This window comes from Alosa sapidissima, chromosome 20 (assembly GCF_018492685.1).
Source record: "Alosa sapidissima isolate fAloSap1 chromosome 20, fAloSap1.pri, whole genome shotgun sequence".
Classification (NCBI taxonomy): Eukaryota; Metazoa; Chordata; class Actinopteri; order Clupeiformes; family Clupeidae; genus Alosa; species Alosa sapidissima.
The window spans coordinates 17,093,729-17,114,873 of NC_055976.1; the positions used below are offsets into that span (position 1 = coordinate 17,093,729).

At 43.6% G+C, this 21,145-nt stretch overlaps 1 protein-coding gene and 1 long non-coding RNA gene across 2 annotated transcripts in view; one reads left to right on the top strand and one right to left on the bottom strand.

Moving 5' to 3' along the window:
- Positions 1-253: 253 nt before the first annotated feature.
- On the bottom strand, positions 254-17,186 carry LOC121694364 (secretory carrier-associated membrane protein 5). Its single transcript, XM_042074509.1, has 7 exons — positions 16,972-17,186; positions 14,368-14,433; positions 14,015-14,137; positions 6,878-7,034; positions 6,572-6,673; positions 5,391-5,508; positions 254-467 (listed from the first exon to the last, which is right to left on the bottom strand). The coding sequence occupies exons 2-7, from the start codon at positions 14,372-14,374 to the stop codon at positions 255-257; spliced, it is 720 nt and encodes a 239-aa protein (XP_041930443.1). The 5' UTR covers positions 14,375-14,433; positions 16,972-17,186; the 3' UTR covers position 254.
- LOC121694365 overlaps positions 15,626-21,145 on the top strand; it is a 9,014-nt gene continuing 3,494 nt past the window's right edge. Inside the window, exons 1-2 of the long non-coding RNA XR_006025736.1 lie at positions 15,626-15,778; positions 20,369-20,375. This is a non-coding gene — a long non-coding RNA (uncharacterized LOC121694365). The remainder of the gene's footprint in view (positions 15,779-20,368; positions 20,376-21,145) is intronic.

Genomic DNA, 21,145 nt, shown 5'->3' on the forward strand with positions numbered 1-21,145 from the left:
GCTCTCCCCCCCTTCTCTTTTATCTTCTCTCTTCCCTTACTCCTCCTCTCTTCTCCTCCTTTCCCATGTTGCACACCTGGTCTTCCTCTCCCCCTCTCCTCTCCACTTACCCCCCCTCCTTTTTTACCTTTCTCTCACCCTTTCTCTTTCTTCCCCTCCTCCACTGTCTCTCCTCCTCTCCCCTCCCCCTCCCCCTCCCCCTCCCCTCTCCCCCCTCCTCTCCTTTCCTTCCTCCCCCTCTCCCCCTCCTCCTCCTACACCTGGTTGTCGTAGTCGTAGCTGGGCGGCGGAGCGGAGTACTGGGGCTGCTGCGGTCCCGGTCCTGCTCCCTGCATGCCCCCGGCCATGGCCCCCATAGCTGCCTGCTGTGCTGCCTGCTGCACCACTGGGCTCTTCCAGGCCCCCGTGGTCCACTCCTCCTGGGCCTTGGTCATGCTGCCCCCGCTGCCCCGGTAGAAGTTATGCACCTGGGGAAGAGAAAGAGGGGGGGGGGGGGGGGTTCAGTGGAGGTGAGCTTGCTTGGATGACTACGCTCACTGGAAATAAATTGCCTCAGAAAATAAAACTATTGAATTCAAGGTGCCCTTGAAGATTTAGCTTTACAAATGTGTATTTTAGATTTCACGTTTGAGGGCTCTCCTGGGAGTGTGTGTGTGTGTGTGTGTGTGTGTGTGTGTGTGTGTGTGTGTGTGCTTATGTGTGTGTGAGTGTGTGTGCTTATGTGTGTTTGAGTGATGTGTATGCAGGTCAATGAGTACAAATCTTTGTTTGTGGGTGGGTTGATGTATGAGGGTGTGTGTGTGTGTGTGTGTGTGTTTGTGTCTAACATACAGTGGGTACCAGTTAAGTTTTGACGGGTTCCTTCATGAATCACTCACCCCATTTTCTCGGCAGAAATGGCACAAACTGCAGTTGACACAAACAACCACACGGTGTCACTTGGGAGTTCTGCCACTACTATTTTTGATGCGACTTGACTTACTGCTTCCATGACGCAGTTTCCAAGTCAGTCCAAGTCAGTAGAACAATCAGAGACAGTTGAGCCATTACCAAACATATATGATAATACAATAGCGTGAGTTCATATATCTTATCAGGGGCGTCGCCAGACGATTTTGCCGGGGCTTCAACCCCGAATGTTTCGAGTGTATCCTCGAATGTATTTTGCGAAGTTGACTAACAAATATACCATTCGGATCATGCATTGGAACTGTGAGAAGAGGTGGACCTATTTGTCAAATATAAAAGCAGGACACGGGTTTCCTCTCACTCTCCTTCATGCAGCAGATCTAACTTGAACGTTACCGCTACCATAATTTGAAACGTAGGCTGCTTAGAGCGCGCGCAAGCACGAGAGAGAGAGACAGAGAGTCAGTCAGTTCCAGGGTTGGGCATGTCATTGCATTTCCTATTTATTATAAGAAAGTTATAAAGAAATCATAAAGGCAACAAGGCAGGGGTGCAGCCCAAAATCGTGTGCACTGTATTTTCTCTTTCTTGCGCAAACAAAATGTGTGCAAATAGCCTGCGTACTTCTGCTTCATGAAGTTGAACAAACGCATGTGGTAATTATATAGATAAATAGAAATAGCCTACTGCCATGCAGTTTATGGGGTAGGCCAACTTGGAGTGAACTTACACATGGGAGATTCTTTCTCTAGTCGTAGCTGAGCATAGTTGGGTGTAACGTGTCATTAATCACGTTACAGTTCCTATAATGTGCGAGCAAAGATATTCAGAATTCTGGGAGGGCAACAAGAATATTGGCAAAAAAAACAGAATTTATCGGAGTAGGCTGTTTGTTACCTTACTACTGAGTGGGAAACAGTGCACAACTAACTAGCTAATGACTAGTCTGATGTCAATCACACCACAAATTGATTCCAAAAAAATGTTAGGCTACAAGCTAGGACTGCCACTGTTTCTCAGTGTGAAGAAGAGCATCTAGTATAATTAATTACAGAAGGAACGCAACTCGCAAGCGCACTTCACTCAATGCACTTTTTGCGTTTGAATGTAGCACAAAAAAATGTTTAAACAGCTGGACAAATGATTTAGCTAATTGATTATAGCCTGTAGGCCTACACCAGCAATTGTTGAACATTTACCTGTACAGGACATTGACAGTACCCCAGCCTAACAAGCAGATGTTGCAAAAGACATCAAAAGACACAATTAATCAGAAATAAATAATGTAATCTGCATCGCTTTATTTAACAAACTGCAAGCAACAAGAGGGTTGAGTTCGCTGTGAGGCCAAACCCAAGAACAGAGCCTATCTGTTAAGGCAGTCGATAGGCTATATGGTAACGAGCTGTGTGCGCCTGGAAAGACGATAGAAGATGCTTTCTGAATAGCACAAATGGTCTTCCCAATCGTTTCCATAAAATAGGCTAAGTCAAAGACAGAAAACTAAGTCTTATAATGACATAATGGTATAGTCTTTTTTTCCATTTAGGATGCGCGGGTGAGGGATAAGGCTTTCATGGTGGACCACGCACTTTTTCTTGTGTCAGGAACTCTGCACATAGGCTTAGTCCGTCCATAGCCCAGCTCCAGCGAAGACGGCTCTGGTCATCCCATACCCTCCCCCCACTTCCTGTAGCCTACAATTATGAAGACCTGCGAGGAGTAAAACGACTTGTTGCCATTTTGGGACATTAAGCTTTTTCACGTTAAGCCCCCCTCCCCCGCCCCCTTCTTTCACAAGCAGTGGGGGAGCGCGGGGCACAAAGTAACACTTTTTGGCTTTGGCTAAATATTTCTAAAATCATTTGAGTTTCACTAGTCATATGTTTTAACAAGCAACACTTGTTATTGAACTAATAACAGACGTGTATCGAAAATTGACTTCATTTTCTATACAGAGAAATAACATATGCAAAGTCTAACCAAGGTCAATCTTGCCAAGAAAAGCCCTCAAACCTGAAAACACATGAGGCAAAAGTGCAAAACATCACAAAACTAACTAAACTAACACACGCATATTTTTGTATTGCAATCATTGTAGCCTACAGTCTTAACAGTGCGTTACAACTAACCCCGCTGGGTCACGTTTCTTTTCAGATAAGATAGCTCCTGCTACAGTATGTGTTGACTACATGTTTCAAAACGGTGTTCATTTTTAGCCTACAAGACGATTATTAGTCAGTGAGCTGCACCCACAACTCAGTAATCGAAAGACAAGTAGCCTACCACCTATTTACTTTGATGCCTTCAGAAGACGTTTTGCTGTAGATCTACGTGAAAACACGTCCATACTGACTGAAAATTTGTGGAACACCGTCTCTTAGTAATGTGGTTAACTGACCAATAGCATGCCCCGATTCAACCATCTGCAACTAGGAAAAAAGTCCATGTTACATTTAACCCCGCCTTACTTTGTCCCGCACTCCCCTGCAGCTTTCTGAAGTGGTGTTTCTGAAGCTAATGTAACAACAAATAGACCTCTCCGGAATAAGTCCCGCCTCCGAAACATCCGTGTCCACCCAACTTCCGGTCGTCAAATGTCTATGGGAAATAACATGGCGTTTCGAAATATCATACCTGTCAACTGACACTGACAATAAAAAAAATCCAGTGGAAACTAGATGGCAGAAGTGTGTAGGCCAATCGGCCCACCATTTTTTTCTACTTCGCCACCTACAGATGTTTGACAGGTATGATATTTCGAAATGCCATGTTATTTCCCATAGACATTCAATGCCCGGAAGTTGAGTGGACACGGCTTTTTCGGAGGCAGGACTTATTGCGGAGAGGTCTATTACCCTGGAAATCCAGAGTTCTCGCGAGAGCACAATGGAATTGTCTCTGCGAGACGGTCTGGCAAAGAGCAATGATGCACGTTACTTTTACCCCAACATTCCCGGGAACCAGCTAAACTGATGAAGACAGCGCTGCAACGTTGGAGGACAGTACACATTGGTCGTAGTGTTATCCGATTGCGTTGAAGTTCGAAATCATTCAAAGTAAACATGGTCTAGTGTTATCCAATTGCGTGCAGTGAGATTTTTAAATGCATGCTTGTTGCCGCCCCTCGAGTTGGGCCATTACATTGTTCTTGGCCAGACCCTTAATCTTTCTAGATTATCAGGGTCTGGATTTTCCAGGCTAACAAGAAATACCACCTTGACGTGAAAAAGCTTAACGTAGCTTATGTCCCAAAACGGCAACAAGTCGTTTTACTCCCCGTATGCGCTCATTATAAAGAACGTTTAACGTGTCCCAAAAACAGCTATCAATTAATCACCAAATGTCTTATAAACAAGTCCTGCCAGGAGCAACACCTTGCAAAAAATGATAACAATAGGCCTAGGCCTAATAATGGTTGGAATGGAAAGATGCAAGTTAGGCCTATGTTTTAAAAACAAATGCTCCCGTTACCCTGCAGAAGTTTCAAAGTAGCCTACACCCAGAAAAACTGTTTGCTACTGGGATAAGTTTAGTTAATTTACTGGGCTATCTTTTAGCTGGGTTAAAACCACACTCTTTGCAGAACACCTCATCGAATGTCTGTAGTTGCAGACCTGTTCTGGAAATATGTGCATTAACCCACTCAACCGTCAGACAACGCTATAGCTGCTTCGAGTAGGCCTATTGGGTAGGACTGTAGCCTACACTGGTTGCTGTGGCACAGTCTTGAGTGACTGAATTTGTTTTCCTTTGTCATATGAATGCTGTCATTTTGTTAACATTACTTTTAAGGAGATGCTGTAGGCAAAGGCTATATTTCAACCTCGTTGGTGTAGTAAAAAAAATCAGAACTATTCACGAGGTTTCTGGGCAGCATATTTATGTTCTGTTAGCAAGCGAACTTCTCATGACTGCCGACAAAGTAGCCTACTGCCAGCTGACGAAGCTCTCATTTTAAAACATTACTGAGAGACAGGCACTGTACAATCAAAAAATCTTGCCACTGAATCCAAAACTATGTTTAACATTATGTACAAAGCTTATAGGCTACAGTGGACTAGCATGTTGCAGGGGCTGCTAAAAACACAGAGAAACAACACACTGAAAACTCGGCCAATCACAGCCCTTGCTGTCGAACGCTCCGCCCGGTTCGACCGCGGAACGCCACAGCGGACTGCAGTTGTACTTATATTTCACCCAGCTGCGTGAATCACCTTGATTTTTAACCAGTACCCACTGTAGACTTTAATTTTAACTTAAAGGAGAATTAATTTGTGTGTGTTTGTTTGTTTGTGTGTGTGTGTGTGTGTGTGTGTGTGTGTGTGTGTGTGTGTGTGTGTGTGTGTGTGTATGTGTGTGTGTGTGTGTGAGTGTGTGTGCTTATGTGTGTTTGAGTGACGTGTATGCAGGTCAATGAGTACAAATCTGTGCTTGTGGGTGGGTTGATGTATGAGGGTGTGTGTGTGTGTTAACGGTACCTTGGTGAGGGCGATGAAGGAAAGCGTTGCCATGGCAGTGAACATGAGAGTGGGGACGAGCATGATGATGGAGGAGAAGATGCTGGTGCCAAAGAAGGAGATGGTACCCAACCAGCCACTATAGGAGGAGTGAGGAGGAGGAGGAGAGAGGAGAAGAGAGGAGGAGAAAAGAGGAGAAGAGAAGATGAGGGGAGGAGAGAGGAGAGGAGGAGAGGAGGAAGGAGAAGAGGAGGAGAGGAGAAGAGGAGGGAGAAGAGGAGGAGAGGAGGAGAGGAGGAAGGAGGAGAGGAGGAGAGGAGCAGAGGAGAGGAGGAGAGGAGGAAGGAGAAGAGGAGGAGAGGAGAAGAGGAGAGGAGGAGAGGAGGAAGGAGAAGAGGAGGAGAGGAGAAGAGAGAGGGAGAATAGGAGGTGAAAAGAGAATAGAGAGGAACAGGAGGTGAGGAGTGAAGGAGGAGAGAAACAAGGGAAAAGAGGGGAGGAAAAGAGGGCAAGTAAAGATGAAAAGAAAGCAAGAAAGCACAAGACAAACAGAAGAAAGAGAAGTCAGCCACAGAAGGACACCAGGCCACAAGAGCCACTTCACGCTCCTGCAAAACTGCCCGTGACACTTCAGCTCCCCCAGTGGCCACTTCAGAACCAGCCTGGTCCAGTGAGTGCTCTCAACTGCGCCCAACCGCCATCATGATGCCAACAACCATGATATCTCCTTCTGATTAAATTAGCACTCTCATCTGAGAACAGCCCCCCCCCCACACACACACACACTGCCATTTGGAATGTAATTGCAAGCGACATTAATGTGACGCTCCGCAATCACAATTGGATAAGCTCAGTGACATTTTCAGCAATCCATTATTAACTCCACCTAATCAAATCATCTGGACCATTCTTACAGTAAAGGGCCCATGTACGGTGGCCTTGAGATGGCTTAATGGCATAACCAATAAAAATGTGAAATACATCAACTTTAATAATAGACCATGAAAGAGATGAAATTACTTGGAATAAGCAAGATGTATGTGTGTGTGTGTGTGTGTGTGTGTGTGTGTGTGTGTGTGTGTGTGTGTGTGTGTGTGTGTGTGTGTGTGTTTTTTAATAAAGGATAATTCGTTTGTGTGTTTGTGTGTGTGTGTGTGTGTGTGTGTGTGTGTGTGTGTGTGTGTGTGAGTGTCATCCCTTACCACACTCCCCAGCCCGGGATTCCAATAGCCTGGATGATGCTGATGAATACTTGAGCCATGAAGACAAAGAAGAAGGCCATGAAGTGGAATGAGCTGTCTGTCCTGTACACACACACACATACACACACACACACACACACAGATAGTGTGAAATGCAAAGATTGGTTGTGAATATACATGAAGCCCCCTATGACTATATTTGTACAATGTGTGTGTGTGTGTGTGTGTGTGTGTGTGTGTGTGTGTGTGTGTGTGTGTGTGTGTGTGTGTGTGTGGGTTTGAGTCTGTGAGTGTGTGTGTATATACTTGAAGGCCTTGTAGATGGGTCTGAACCAGCACACATAGGAGCACGGCGTGAAGAGGATCAGCCACATGATGGACATGCCAAAGTTGGTCACGCCCCCACCGCCAAACATCCACGCCAGACAGCCCACGAAGTTCACCGCCAGCGTGGCACAATGAACTGAGGGAGAGAGAGAGAGAGAGAGAGAGAAAGAGAGAGAGAAAACAGAGGGTGAGAGAGAGAGAGAGAGACAGAAAGAGAGAGCAGAAGTAGGGAGGACAGACATAAATGGCATTCAGATTCAAATCATTACAGTGGTAGACACACACACACACACACACACACACACACACACATATTATGCAGCTCCAGTGTTTGTTTTGGATGAGTTTAACACTAATATGAACAGTAAACACTACTATGGTCAGAGTCACAGTGTGTATGTGTGTGTGAAAGAGAGAGTGAGAGAGAGAGAGAGAAAGAATGGGAGGGAGAGAGAGAGAGAGAGTTTGTACATGTGTGTGTGTGAGAAAGTGGGAGAGGGAGAGAGAGTGTGACACAGTGAAAGAGGTAAAAATAGGGAGACAGAGTGTGTGTGTGTGTGTTTGTGTGTGTGAGCTGCAAGATGGAGAGGGAGAGAGAGAGTGTGTGTGTGTGTGTGTGTGTGTGTGTGTGTGTGTGTGTGTGTGTGTGTGTGTGTGTGTCTGTGTGTGTGTGTGTGTGTGTGTGTGTGTGTGTGTGTGTGTGTGTGTGTGTGTGTGTGAAAGAGAGGTGAGAGAGGCAGTGCAAGAGCGTGTGTTGTACAGCAATCTCCCGTCTAGCCCAGGAACTGGTAATTGGTCCTAATCAGGCCAGAGCTGGTGGCTTCAAGAGCAGCGCCCGAGGTGAACTGCCCACTCCTATTACCACAGCAGCGAGGAACTAACTGAACCAAACAAAGGACCCAAAGAGCAGGCCCAAAGAACTACCAGACAAGAACTATAACAATTAGGGCCCGTAACAAGTTAACAGGGAGAGACTGCTGCTTGGATGGCTGGATCGACTGAATCAGAGGAAAATGGAGGGGAGAGTGAACTGCTCCTCTCCACACATTTAACAACACAAAGACAGACTGGTGCTCACTGCCACTGCCAAAGGACCTCAAGGGTTAAACAAAGAGGTAGAGGAAAGAAAGGAACAGAGGATGAGAAGAGAGAGGTAGAGAAAAGATGGGAACAGAGATGTTGAGGAAAGAAAGGTAGAGAAAAGAAAGAACAGTGAGGTAGAGAAAAGAAAGGAAAAGAGAGGTATAGAAAAGAGAGGTATAGAAAAGAAAGAGAGGTAGAGAAATGCAGTTGGTGGAAGGTGAGAGAATGTGTAATAGAACATTATATCCAATATTCCAATATGTGGTTTAATAATGTTCTGCATTTCTCACTAGTAGGTCACTTTGATACTAAAAGTATGATTCTATGTAATGACTGTATGATATCTGTACTGTCCCTGTGTATATCTGTGTGTGACTGTATTTAGAGATAAGCGGGAATATTATGTCTTTGCAGTTTCACTGTTCTGCATGGCTGCGTCAGTAGCTATCTGCTCTGGATTGCCAGGTTGCCACTAATCAGTCTGATTCAGTGTAGTCCACGTGAGATGGGATGACCAACGCCATCCCCCGTTAGCCTGGAAGAATACTTAAACCCTAACTATTTCCTTGTCTAGTGAGAGCAGCTGATGGATCTTTAGGTGAAATGCTGTCTCTCCCTTGATGCGCATCATTGTAAATAAACTCTGTTCCTGATTTTTCATACTACTGGTCTGACTGGGTCTCTATTAAATCTATGGTATCAAAAATGACCATCAAAGGGAAGGACGAGGGGAAATTATGTTATGAAAAGAAAGGTAGGGAAAAGAAAGGAACAGTGAGCTAGAGAAAAGAAAGGAAAAGAGAGGTGGAGAAAAGAGAGGTAGAGAAATGCAGTTGGTAGGAGGGAAGGATGAGGGGAAATGGTGTTGAGAAAAGAAAGGTAGAGAAAAGAAAGGAACAGTGAGGTAGGGAAAAGAAAGGAAAAGAAAGGTGGAGAAAAGAAAGAGAGGTAGAGAAATGCAGTTGGTAGGAGGGAAGGAGGAGGGGAAATGGTGTTGAGAAAAGAAAGGAACAGTGAGGTGGAGAAAAGAGAGGTAGAGAAAAGAAAGGAAAAGAGAGGTGGAGAAAAGAGAGGTAGAGAAAAGAAAGAGAGGTAGAGAAATGCAGTTGGTAGGAGGGAAGGAGGAGGGGAAACGGTTCCCGTGGAGCGTGCCAGATCAGAACTGTGCCTCCACTCTGACCTGCTCACATGAATGTGAATATGAGCCCTCACCGCTGCTGCTGAAAAGAAAGCCATGCACTCTTTCTGTTTCTCTTTCTCTTTCTCTCGCTCGCCGCTCCTGAATAGAGTACATGGCACATGCACAAGAGAGAGAAAGAGAGAGAGAGAGAGAGAGAGAGAGAGATACACAGAGAAAGGGGGAGACAGAGAGAGGCCGTGACAGAATCAATCCCATTTCCTGGGATGACTCACAAACATTCAAACAAACAAAGAAATAAAGGCTTTACCAGCTATCTCTTGGTGTACATTCAGCCATAACAAATGAATGTGAAAGGTTCCAGCCTTCTCAGCTGTTTTCTGAGGTTTTTTGTATTTCTGACTGGTGAAAAAGGCACCAAATAGCACCATTATACTGTTACTCTGAAAACGGCTGTAAATCTAAATACCTTTTTGACAGTGTTAAAGCTGCAACAGCTAATGACTTCTCTACCAAGGCTTGAGAACAAACCCTGTCCTCTTCTCCTCTCTTTCCTCCGACTACCAATGAACCCTCTTCCGAAAAATGTACAACCAGATCCAAGTGTATGTAAATCTATACGGTAAATGTATACATGGATGGCAGCTATGGGGGGGGGGGGGGGGGGCTGAAAAGTATGGTCTGGTCAGAGGACGTACAGTACTTTCAGTACGGCTGCATTTTCAGTCCAGCTTCATGGTGGTCATTCATATCTCATTCATATATCATTCAATTCTGTGGGAAACACTGCACACCCACACACACACAAACTCATACAGACACATACACAGACACACACGCACACACACTTCCTTTTAAAGTTGGCTTTTAAAGTTGTGTGCTGGGACTTAAGCTCAGCTAAAGGAGTCATGACAAGGTCAAAGAAGCACACAGAGTAGTTTCTTATCTGAAGAAAGAGTTAAGAGAGTGACCTTTCAATATGTGTGTGTGTGTGCATGTGCATGTGTGTCTGTGCGTATGTGTGCATGTGTGTGTGTGTGTGTGTGTGTGTGTGTGTGTGTGTGTGTGTGTGTGTGTGTGTGTGTGTGGATGTGTGTGTGTGTTTGTGTTTTTGTGTGTGCGTGGGTGTTAAAGAGAACAGCTAAGGGAGGGGTCAACTGTCTCAGGGATATCTAATCTGCCCACCACATGGCTGTTTCTGCGGATTCTGTGGTTTTCTGTGCCTGTGTGTGTGTGTGTGTGTGTGTGTGTGTGTGTGTGTGTGTGTGTGTGTGTGTGTGTGTGTGTGTGTGTGACTGTGTGCCTGTGCCTCTGTATGTGGAGTGTCTCTGTTTGTCTGTGTGTGTGTGTGTGTGTGCCTCTGTGTGTGTGTGTGTGTGTGTGTGTGTGTGTGTGTGTGTGTGTGTCTGTGTGTGTGTGTGTGTGTGTGTGTGTGTGTGTGTGTGTGTGTGTGTGTGTGCGTGACTGTGTGACTGTAAGCGCTTTCAGACATACGTGTAAGACCGGAGGTTCTGCCGATGTTAAACGGTGGGGCCGTATATCTGAACGACATAACTGGTCATATGGAAGTCCGAATTTAGCCAGTTGTTCTACTACTCCCCCCCTAGTATTTCCTCCGGACATTATGTAAATGTGCTGTGTCTGAACGAGGCGTAGAACATGCGGTTAAAATTCACACCTAGTGAGAGGGCGTGTTGGTGACGTTTCTTTCGAGCGTCCATGTGGTTAGATCTGACTTAAATGCCAGTGTTATGATGGAGTGGCATAGTGCTGTCCATAAAATCTCCGACCTGGAGAGATGCAGACATCACAGAGCTACTGTCCATGAGGACATACAACATTTTGATATAACACATGAAGGGAATGGCACGTTGTAGCCTACAACTGCATGGCAAGGCCAAACGAATTCAAAAGACTGATAAGCAGAAGGCGCTGAAAAGGCAGTAGCCTACAGCGACGTCGTTGACGACAATAACAGGAGTATTTAATAAATTGTTAGCCAACACGGTTTTCTGTTCATTGATAGCCTTCTCATGACCTGCTGAGCTAGCTGAGATTTGTTGAGCATATATGCCTGGAGAAAATGAAAACGAAGAAAACCCAACTTTGCTACCAAGCTCCTTACGTAAATGCAATAGAGAGGATGCTTTTGGAAAAAAAATAAACCATGAAAAAACGATCAACTTCACTGTTATGTTAGTATTTTGTTTGTTGCTTAAAAACGTTGTATGATGGCCTTGAAGTCTTGAGTTAGCCTACTGAATTGGCTGGTAGCCTACCATAAAGTTTGTGCATGCTCTCTCTCTCTCCAGCAAACCAGATTCTGGTACATAACGTTGAAAACAGATAAATGTGTTTATTTGAAGCACACATTTCAAGTGCGCACTTACGTGACTAGCCTACTTCAAGTATTAGCCTACGCACAATAGATTTATCTTCTTTAGCCTACATAATGCGTAGGCTACACTTTGTAAGCAAAAAGCAGCTGTGACCAGAGGTGGGACCAAGTCACTGTTTGGCAAGTCACAAGTAAGTCCCAAGTCTTAGCAGTCAAGTCCAAGTCAAGTCCCAAGTAAATACAGAGAAGGGCAAGTCGAGTCCAAGTCCAAGTCACATCAAAGCCAAGTCGAGTCCAAGTCCAAGTCCCAATCTTTTTCAAGTCCTGAACAAGTCATCAGGTACTCTTCACTTAATAATGCCATTATTAGACTATCGATCATAATTTTAGCACTTCCATCTAATCCACAGTATTTTTTTTACAAATACAGATTAAAATATGTTCAATGTTTCTGTCTTGTAATCTTTTACGACATATGCATGTGCATACCTGTGTAATATACACATGTGCATACCTGAGTAATCTGTACAAAGCGGATAGCTACATGACACTCAGCACAGCTGCAAATATATATAATGTTTTTCCAAATTGCGGAGCCCACTGTAAGGATGAGTAATAATTTGACTGATGGTATTTCACTGCGCTAGGCCACAGATTTGCCTGCAAACAATTTATTAGGCTGTCTGCCAGTGGTGACTCATAAGGGAAGCCAAGGTCAACACTTTTATATTATTTAAAAGATAATAATGACAGTAATTGTGTTTTAAAGTATTCATTTCTTAAGAAATACTACACATTTCATGCTGTTTATCTAATTTGTAAATGGTGCACTGTCACTTTAAACCCATTGTGCACTGTCCACACGTTCTCATAATGATCTTTTTTTACCAGCTCCGTTCAAATATAGCCTATGGCTAGTCCACAAACTCAAAAATTGTTTGTGCCACATGTATAGCACAATATTAACAATGATAAGCATGATATTAAGTTGGCACAAACAGCTTTCATTCCTTTGGAAAGAAAGAGAAGCATGTATGACATGATGCTTGCTTGACATTTTCTGTTTGCAATTAAAAGTGAATTATGAGCCTGGTAGCCAGTAGCCACCTAGCTACAGTAGCTGAGTGGAATGCGTTTCAATCGGCATATCATGTGCTTCATGTAAATAAATTATTGAATACTTCAAGACTCACCAGTTCCATTACACAAGGCAAAGACAACTCTTCATAATATTCTTGTCCACTTTCCAAATCACAGTGAGTGCAGCTATGTCATAGTGACCTGGATCTCATAGTTTATAACAGTATAGTAGACTAGTGAGAACCGGATAAATTCACAATCTCCTCTAATCTCGTACTTGTTGCTTCCACGATTTCTTTTTATATGTTTCTTATATTTAAAAGAAGATATCAATCATCATCAACAATGACAAGCCAGCTGGAACTTACTCGTTTTCTCTCCCTCTCGTGCGTGCTTAGATGTGTTCTCAATTAAATGCAGTAGCCTAGCATAAGTTTAAGTTGGATCTTAATGGAGAGGACTCGAAAAGTATCATCTTTATGTAACATGCTGTTGGTGCTTTTTGACAAACGTTCTCTAACAAGAGTGCAAATCAGTTTGCAGTAAAGCTACTAGTGATTGGCTAAATGTTGATCCTTCCTCTGTCTCTTGATGCCCTACACACAGTGCGTAACGCGTGTGAGGGTGGCAGTAGGCTACTGAACTGTGCTCTGCCGCTTGTCTCCGCTATTTTTTTTTCGCAGGAAAGCGTCTCTGGGTTGACTGGTACACGATCAGGAAATTTAGTTTTTGATTCGAGACATGTCAAGTCATCACAAGTCAAAGAGGCAAAGTCCGAGTCAAGTCTTGAGTGAATAGTATTCAAGTCCAAGTCGAGTCGCAAGTCATGCCGAATTTTATCAAGTCAAGTATGAAGTCATTAAAATCATGACTCGAGTCTGACTCGAGTCCAAGTCATGTGACTCGAGTCCACATGTCTGGCTGTGACAGGCAGCGGCCGCATATATTCTGCGTCATATCTCGCATCTTGTGAACTCTACAAGGCCCCACCCCTCACTCGACAACCACACGGAGATTCTGTAATGTGTGTGTATGTCGTTCACACATACGTCAGTATAAGGTCCGCAGGTTAGCATCATATCTGAATCATCCGTGTGTGTGTGTGTGTGTGTGTGTGTGTGTGTGTGTGTGTGTGTGTGTGTGTGTGTGTGTGTGTGTGCGTGACTGTGTGTCTTTGCCTCTGTATGTGGAGTGTCTCTGTTTGTGTGTGTGTGTGTGTGTGTGTGTGTGTGTGTGTGTGTTTCTGCGTCTGTGACAGTGTGTGTGTGTGTGTGTGTGTGTGTGTGTGTGTGTGTGTGTGTGTGTGTGTGTGTGTGCGTGACTGTGTGACTGTGTGTCTTTGCCTCTGTATGTGGAGTGTCTCTGTTTGTGTGTGTGTGTGTGTGTGTGTGTGTGTGTATGTGTGTATGTGTGTGTGTGTGTGTGTGTGTGTGTGTGTGTGGGTGTGTGTGTGTGTGTGTGACATATGTCCACTCACATATCCAGAGGTGGTAGAGTTTCTTGCACGTGCTGCGGTGCTGCTCTGGGATCTCATCGAAGTTCTGGTAGAAGCAGGGCTTCAGGGGGATGAACCCGGGCAGAGGGGGGAAGTTGTTCTCCTCTATACACACACACACACACACACACACACACACACACACACACAGATTAACAAGGGGAACAATGCAAAATTGTATACGTACCATAGGAAGGAGCTCTGGTGTGATGTGTATGTGTGTGTGTGTGTGTGTGTGTGTGTGTGTGTGTGTGTGTGTGTGTGTGAGAGAGAGAGAGTTTGTATGTGTGTGTGTGTGTGTGTGTGTGTGTGTACGATTGGATTGAGGTTCCTACCAGCCATCAGAGTGTAAAAGCCTTGTCCTGGTTAATCAGAGTGAATGGGTTTTCAGCTGATGTGATCTAAAAAGAGAAATTGACAGAATTGTAACCATTAACCCAGTGGATTGCAAACTTTTTCTGTCATTCCCCACTTTGGAGATGGAGACCTGAACCCATCACCCCTAGAAAAAGGGTAACGTTGAAATATTATTTCCGCATTTAGGTTCCATGTACATTTCCCATTTTGGTCCCCTGAATCTGGTTGTTTTCATTTACATGTAGGCCCTTTGCTTGTGTGTGGCTATTATGTTTGGAATGTGTGATCTTCCTTGTCAAAACAGATAGGCATTAATAAAGATAGGGACAACAGAAAGGCATTAATAAAGATAGGGACAAAAAATCCTCCTGTTCATTGTGCTGTCATGTATGTCTCTATTAGCCTCGCGAGACCATCCTGATCTCGCGAGCTTCAGGGTTTCACTCGCAGATCAGTCTGGCAACTTTACGTTAAAGAGAATTTGGAGCAGTTCACCAAACGAACGTCCAATCAGCGTTAGCTTTGAGGCGGGTTGAGGTGTGACGCAACGAACAACATGAGATGAGCATAGCTATCGCGCAAGTTTTATTCAAATTAGAAAGTATTCCTGGGTAAGCTGTGAAGCTATGAGTCTCAGCCATGCAGCTGGGAGGAATGAACGACACAGACATCCTCCACGGCCAATTTCAGTTCATAATGGAGGAAGTGTAGGGCCTACCGTGAAAACTTGATGGGAATTGTCGTTGATTAGGTTCATGTCACTAACAAATGGTAAGTTAAAACATCTTAACATTAGTTACGTTACCTAACTTAAAGGAACCATATGTAAGATTGTGGCCAGAACTGGTACTGCAATCACTTTCAAAATACTGAAGAGCGATGTATCCCCTCCCCCTCCCCCCTGACTCGAGGTTGCCAACCCTGATGGCGAAACACTACTGACTTCGTGATTAGTAGATAGGTGGAGGGTGGCGCATCAGGCCAAAACACAACATGACAATTACAAAACAAAACATCAACATCAGTTGAGGGCTGCAACTTCACTTTTTAAATGACAATATCCTGGCCGGACTACTGTTGTCAGTGATATAAGTATTTGAAATGAACATGATTTCTTAATGTCTAGTGACATATCAGGGCCATTTTATGATTAATTGAAATATTTTTCTTACATACGGTTCCTTTAATTGTATGTTAAACGAAGGCATTAGAAGAACACTTTGTTTATCTAATTGGTTAATTTGGCCCGTCGATAAAAAAAAAAGGTGGTGATAGACAGATGGTTTATCCAATCAGCTAACCAGTATTTCCGCCCCTTCCCAAAAGTTCTTCAATGACAAATTCCCAGATGGATATGCGGAGCAAATCCATCTGGCGAAGTCAGGTTATGTCTCTATTCCCCACACTTTGAAAAACACTGCAATAACCCCCCCCCCCCCCTCTCTCTCTCTCTATTATAGGGATAGAGGAATATTCAAAATAACAACAAAATGACTTAATGAGGCAGTGGCAAAAAAATGAAATTGCATGGTTTTGTCACTACTTTACATTTTGCAACATATTTGATTGGTGACTAATACCAGGGCTGGAGGAAGGCCACTGTATATTTAGCCTCAATATAACACCACAGCCGTACTGGGTATTCTTCCTCACAGACAGAGGGGGAAACGACACAGCGCAGGTAAAGTGATGTGATAGCAGACTCTGCCACAGCCTCCGGGTACTGGAGTCTTGGCTGCGTCTCATAGTTCGGGCGCAACGGAGCGGCGAGAACAGATAAACTACCCGGCAGTGCGACGCACTATTAAACCCCGGGGCCCCTCGTTACTCCCGTTGTCAGTCGTTAAAGTGTGACGTTGCCAAACTCAAGTAGAATTGATCCAAACGAACAGGCCTTGTTCAGTAGTGCTTTTGATTTGAGGGAGGATGAGACCGGGTAATAGTCCACAGTCGCGTTAAGCCTTACTGAACTTATGGCGAAGTTTCCCTCGATAAGCTATTGACGGATTGAAATGCAGACTAGGTGAAACTGGACAGCAGAAAACTCAGCGCGTCTGGCGGATGACGGCGAGACCGATCAGCACTTATGAAACTGACACCAGTAGCCTGATCAAATAAACATAGTTGCGGTACACAATGTTATAGTCTGGCTTGGAAGGGACTATGGCCAAACTATGCTGCCATCACAGTTAGTGAGAGGTGCATCCTGACAAGGAGACCAACGTCCACGTTGTATAGCTCCTGTACTCAGTCTCAGGGGATGAATGGCGTTCACTTGAATGACAGGAGATCTCCGGGATCATGTAATGGAATCCTTCCGGTGACGGTGTGTGTTTGTGTGTGTCTGTGTGTTTATGCATCGCCGGCTACAGTCTTACCATATTCGAGTTATTCGTGAAGGGAAAGAGCAACTCTAATGTCTACAACTGAGTTACAGTTTCTTTGCTACCGTGTTGTTATATCCACGTATGCTATGACCTACAATTCGTCGTTCTCATCATGTCAGAGCAACGAACATAAGCCGCAAGCCAGGAATTAACGCTACGTAGACTTTGAATGGGGACGTAAAATAATCTTCTTACCTCGTCCGAAACGTTGCTATCTACAATGGAGTCTCTCTCGGAGCATGCTATTTGGTTTCCATACACACCAGCAGTAAAACGAAATATAGATTAGGCCTACCGATAGCCTACCGATTGAACAATTGTAGGCCTGTTTCCTTAGAACGCTATAATAATTTTAAACAGCGGAGGTCGAGGGCTACGAATGGAACCCCTTCAAAGTTATGCTCCTCCTATCGCCGGTAAACTTTTATGCCACCAGGGACACGGTCCAATGAGCGAAGCATTCTAAGTGTGTGTTCCAATGTCCAGATCGCTCTTAACTACGGATATTTTTCGCTTCCGCCTGACGGGCCAATCACTGATCAACTCTCACTCGGAACTCCCGGCCGCTCTCCACGGTACTGAAATGGGACTTCCTCGCTAAAGTCCATCTGTCCCTGCCATCGGCAAAGCACTGGCGAAAGCTTCTGTACTTACAAAGTACCAGTTGTCACGCATATTTAAACGTATGCTTGTACATGCATTTACATTTCAGATGTGGTTTGTCAACTGAATTTAATGAAGGCGTTAATGATATCATGGTTTATGTCTATTGAGACCGGATAAGAATGTATTCAAGGGTGGAATTAGCTCTTGGACGTTCTATTTTTACTTCGAGTTTATTGTTTTGTCGCTAAGCGAGCTTAGTTCTCGTCAGCGGTCTTGATCTTGATAAATATCCGATTGGAGAAATATAGGAAGTCCCTGATCAGTTTTTTAAAAATCTGAAGTGACACTTGGTATGTGTGGTTATATTCTGGACACCCTCAGCCTTTAGGCCAGGGCAGCGGTGGGCAAACGTTGTGGCTCAAGGACCACATTAGGTTTTAATCACATGGGGGGAAAGTAAACTAACATAGGCCTAAATTATATGTGGAATCATTAAATTCTACATATAACAATATCATTAAATCATTAAAAAAATATATGGAAACCACCATAAACAGAACTTCGAACCACCATTAAGTGTTTGATTCAATTTAAACAGGAACAGTGCTTTTTGCCAATACATTTAAGTGTAGTGTCATTTTAGTTGTAGTCATGTTAGGGCTCTTAGGCATGCTTTGTTGATCGATAAATTATTAAAGAATAGCAAAATGAACTTAATTTTTTTAGACCTATTTTGTACATGCTTGATGGGTCAGATGAAACTGCTCGCATGTTGCCTGCAGGCCTTAGTTTGCCCACCACTGCTTTAGGACAACACAGCCTAGGCCTATTACATTACATGCGAGTGCCGGCCAACACCAACACCAACCAACTACCAAGAAAAGCATTTCTGAAGTTTATTTCTGATTATAAGGCCATTGCTTGCCAGTCCATTCAATAGACGCCCGTCCAGACAGTTTTGTGACATATCCGAGTTATTCATTTCAATCACCACATTGAAGAAGCCTTTATGAGCTGGAAAGCCTTATGCAGCTCTGTCCTCCCTATAGCCCTACATTGTTATGGTTATGGTTATAGTTATGGTATTTAGCAGACGCTTTTGTCCAAAGCGACATATAATTAACAACAATACAATAGTTAAATTTAACAGTAAACAATTTAAAAGTTGGTGAGACTACACCAAGGAGCACAGCAATAATAAACAACAATGTCAATTCAATCAATAACCTCATGAAAATAAATAAATACTATAATATACAAACCATAACGCATAAGAAACGCTTAATAAACTAAGTGCATGTTTAACAGATATGCCTTTAGATACGTCTGAGGAAAGAAGTCTTGAATTTGGCCTAGCGTTTATGGCTGGTCGACACAGTAGACGGCAAAGATTCTAGAGTGTTCTATAATCTTTGGTAGATGCTCATCAGATGACCGCAGTGGGCGGTTGGGAATGTACATCTTGATCATTGAATTAAGATAGCAGGGAGCAGAACCAGTCAGTGTTCTATAGGCCAAAGTGGGAGATTTAAATTTAATTCTGGCCACTATAGGGAGCCAGTGAAGAGTAACTAGGAGAGGAGTTACATGTGTCCTCTTTGGCTGATTGAAGACCAGGCATTCTGCAGCATTCTGAATCAGTTGTAACGATCTTACTACGCAAGCAGGTAGGCCAGCTAACAGTTAATTAAAATAGTCCAGCTTGAAGATAATCATGATCTGTACAAGAAGTTGTGTGGAATCTTGTGTCAGAAAAGGTCTGATCTTCCTAATGTTGTAAAGGATAAACCGACATGATTTTGAAATTGAGGATACATGCTCGGTCATCAATTACGATGCCCAAGTTACATGCCGATCTAGTTTGGGTCAGTGAAGATGAGTCAAGCTGGATGTTTGAGAAAAGCAGGGGCCCTAATACTGATCCCTGAGGCACACCTGTGGTGAGGTCATGAGACTTTGATACCTGTCCCTGCCAAGAAACGCTGAAAGTGCGCCCTTTAAGTTAAGATTCAAACCAGTCAAGAGCTTTCACGGAAATTCCCAGTTCAGATAGTGTAGAAAGAAGAATATCATGGTCAAACTGAGCACTTATATTAATGAAAATGTTGCAAAGTCATCTGCTGACAATGTAGTAGCTGATGGTGGTGGTGGAGGATTGAGAAGAGACTTGAAAGTGGAAAAAAGTTTTTCTACTGTCAGTGGCACTCTCAATCTTGCTCTGATAGAATGCCTTTTTTGCAAGTCTAACAGCGGATGAAAAAGATGATAGCACAGACTGGTAGTTACTGAGATCATTTCCATTTCTGGATTTACGCCATTTCCTCTCAACAGCGTATACTGTTTGTCAGCCATGGATGCCGAGGTTTAGAACGAGTGGGCCTTGTGGAAAGAGGACATGCTGCATTCAGACAAGATGCCAGTGTAGAGCAAAGAGTCTCTGTAGCATCATTAACCTCAAGTGAGGAGAATGAATTCTGAGTAGGTAAAGCAGATGTTACTAATGTTGCAAAATGGTCGCTTGAGAGGCTTCTGAGGTTATGCCGGAACAAAATTGTCGGAGGAGGAGCTGCTGGGTTATCCAGGAGACGCACAGAGCATCTAATGAAGTAATGATCCGATACATGTAATGGATTAACCAAACCGTTTATATATCATTCACCAATATCTTCCTAAGAATTTTCTTAACTGTGTTCATAAGAAGATCCTACGAAAACTCTTAAGCAGATTCACAAAGGTGTTCTTAAACCTCAGAATTGTTCGTAGTCTCGTTCTTATCATGCTGAATCCCATTTATTCTTAATTTGACAGGGCGTGCCAATTGTTCTTAATTAGCATCAACGCCAATCCCCATAAAAGGGCATGTTACAGCAGGGTCGTGTGCATACAAATTTAGGCTGAGGCACCAGCTTTCATTTCTACCGTATGTTAAGCAGAGGCGCTTTAGAGGCTTCTGAGGTTAGTAGTAGTAAGTAGTAAGTATAAAAAGTGAAAAAGTGTTATTTGTTGTGTTTATTTATTTTAAAATAATGTAATGCTTTGTAAAATAGTGGAATTTAGTTTATTAAAAAATATTTTTTTATTCAAAAATATCATAAATTATAAAATATATAGTTGTCATTTGAATTCTATTATATTTTACACCTGCAGATATGATGAAAATGCATTAACCATTTATTTTACACAAACAAGTCTCAAATGTGCGTAAGAGTGCTCTTGAGTGTTCGTAGATTCTGTTCTTACCTAAGAACAAGAAAACATTGGTGAATACCATAATCTTCGTCAAAACTACGTAAGTGGGTTTTAAGAACAAATTTCTTCGTAAGAACAGTTGGTGAATGAGGCCCAATGAGCCCAGAACCGATCTGCAGGCTGCAGCCAGGGGCTTCTGTGAAGGCAGCACACAGTCCAAAGTGGCACACAGTCTATGAACAATGGGGCTACACAATTCCTATTTTGCCCAGGGCACAAGATTGCCTTCCGCCGGCCCTGATTACCAGAAGGATTGCCAGATAACAAGACAAGGTGAGACAAGAGTAAACTTATCTGAGAGGTACATATTCTCATTATTTATTTATCTTTAGATGCACAACCTTGGAGGGAATAGAATGTGTTTGAAAGCACTCTGACAGTGGAGGCTCCGGCAGAAGAGATACCATACAATGCCATAAACACACTCGCACTGATCTCACAGTGACGCCAATCTCCAGGTAGAAGAGTGTGGAAATAGAATCTGTGTTGGATGCCAGAAACCAATCATGTGTCC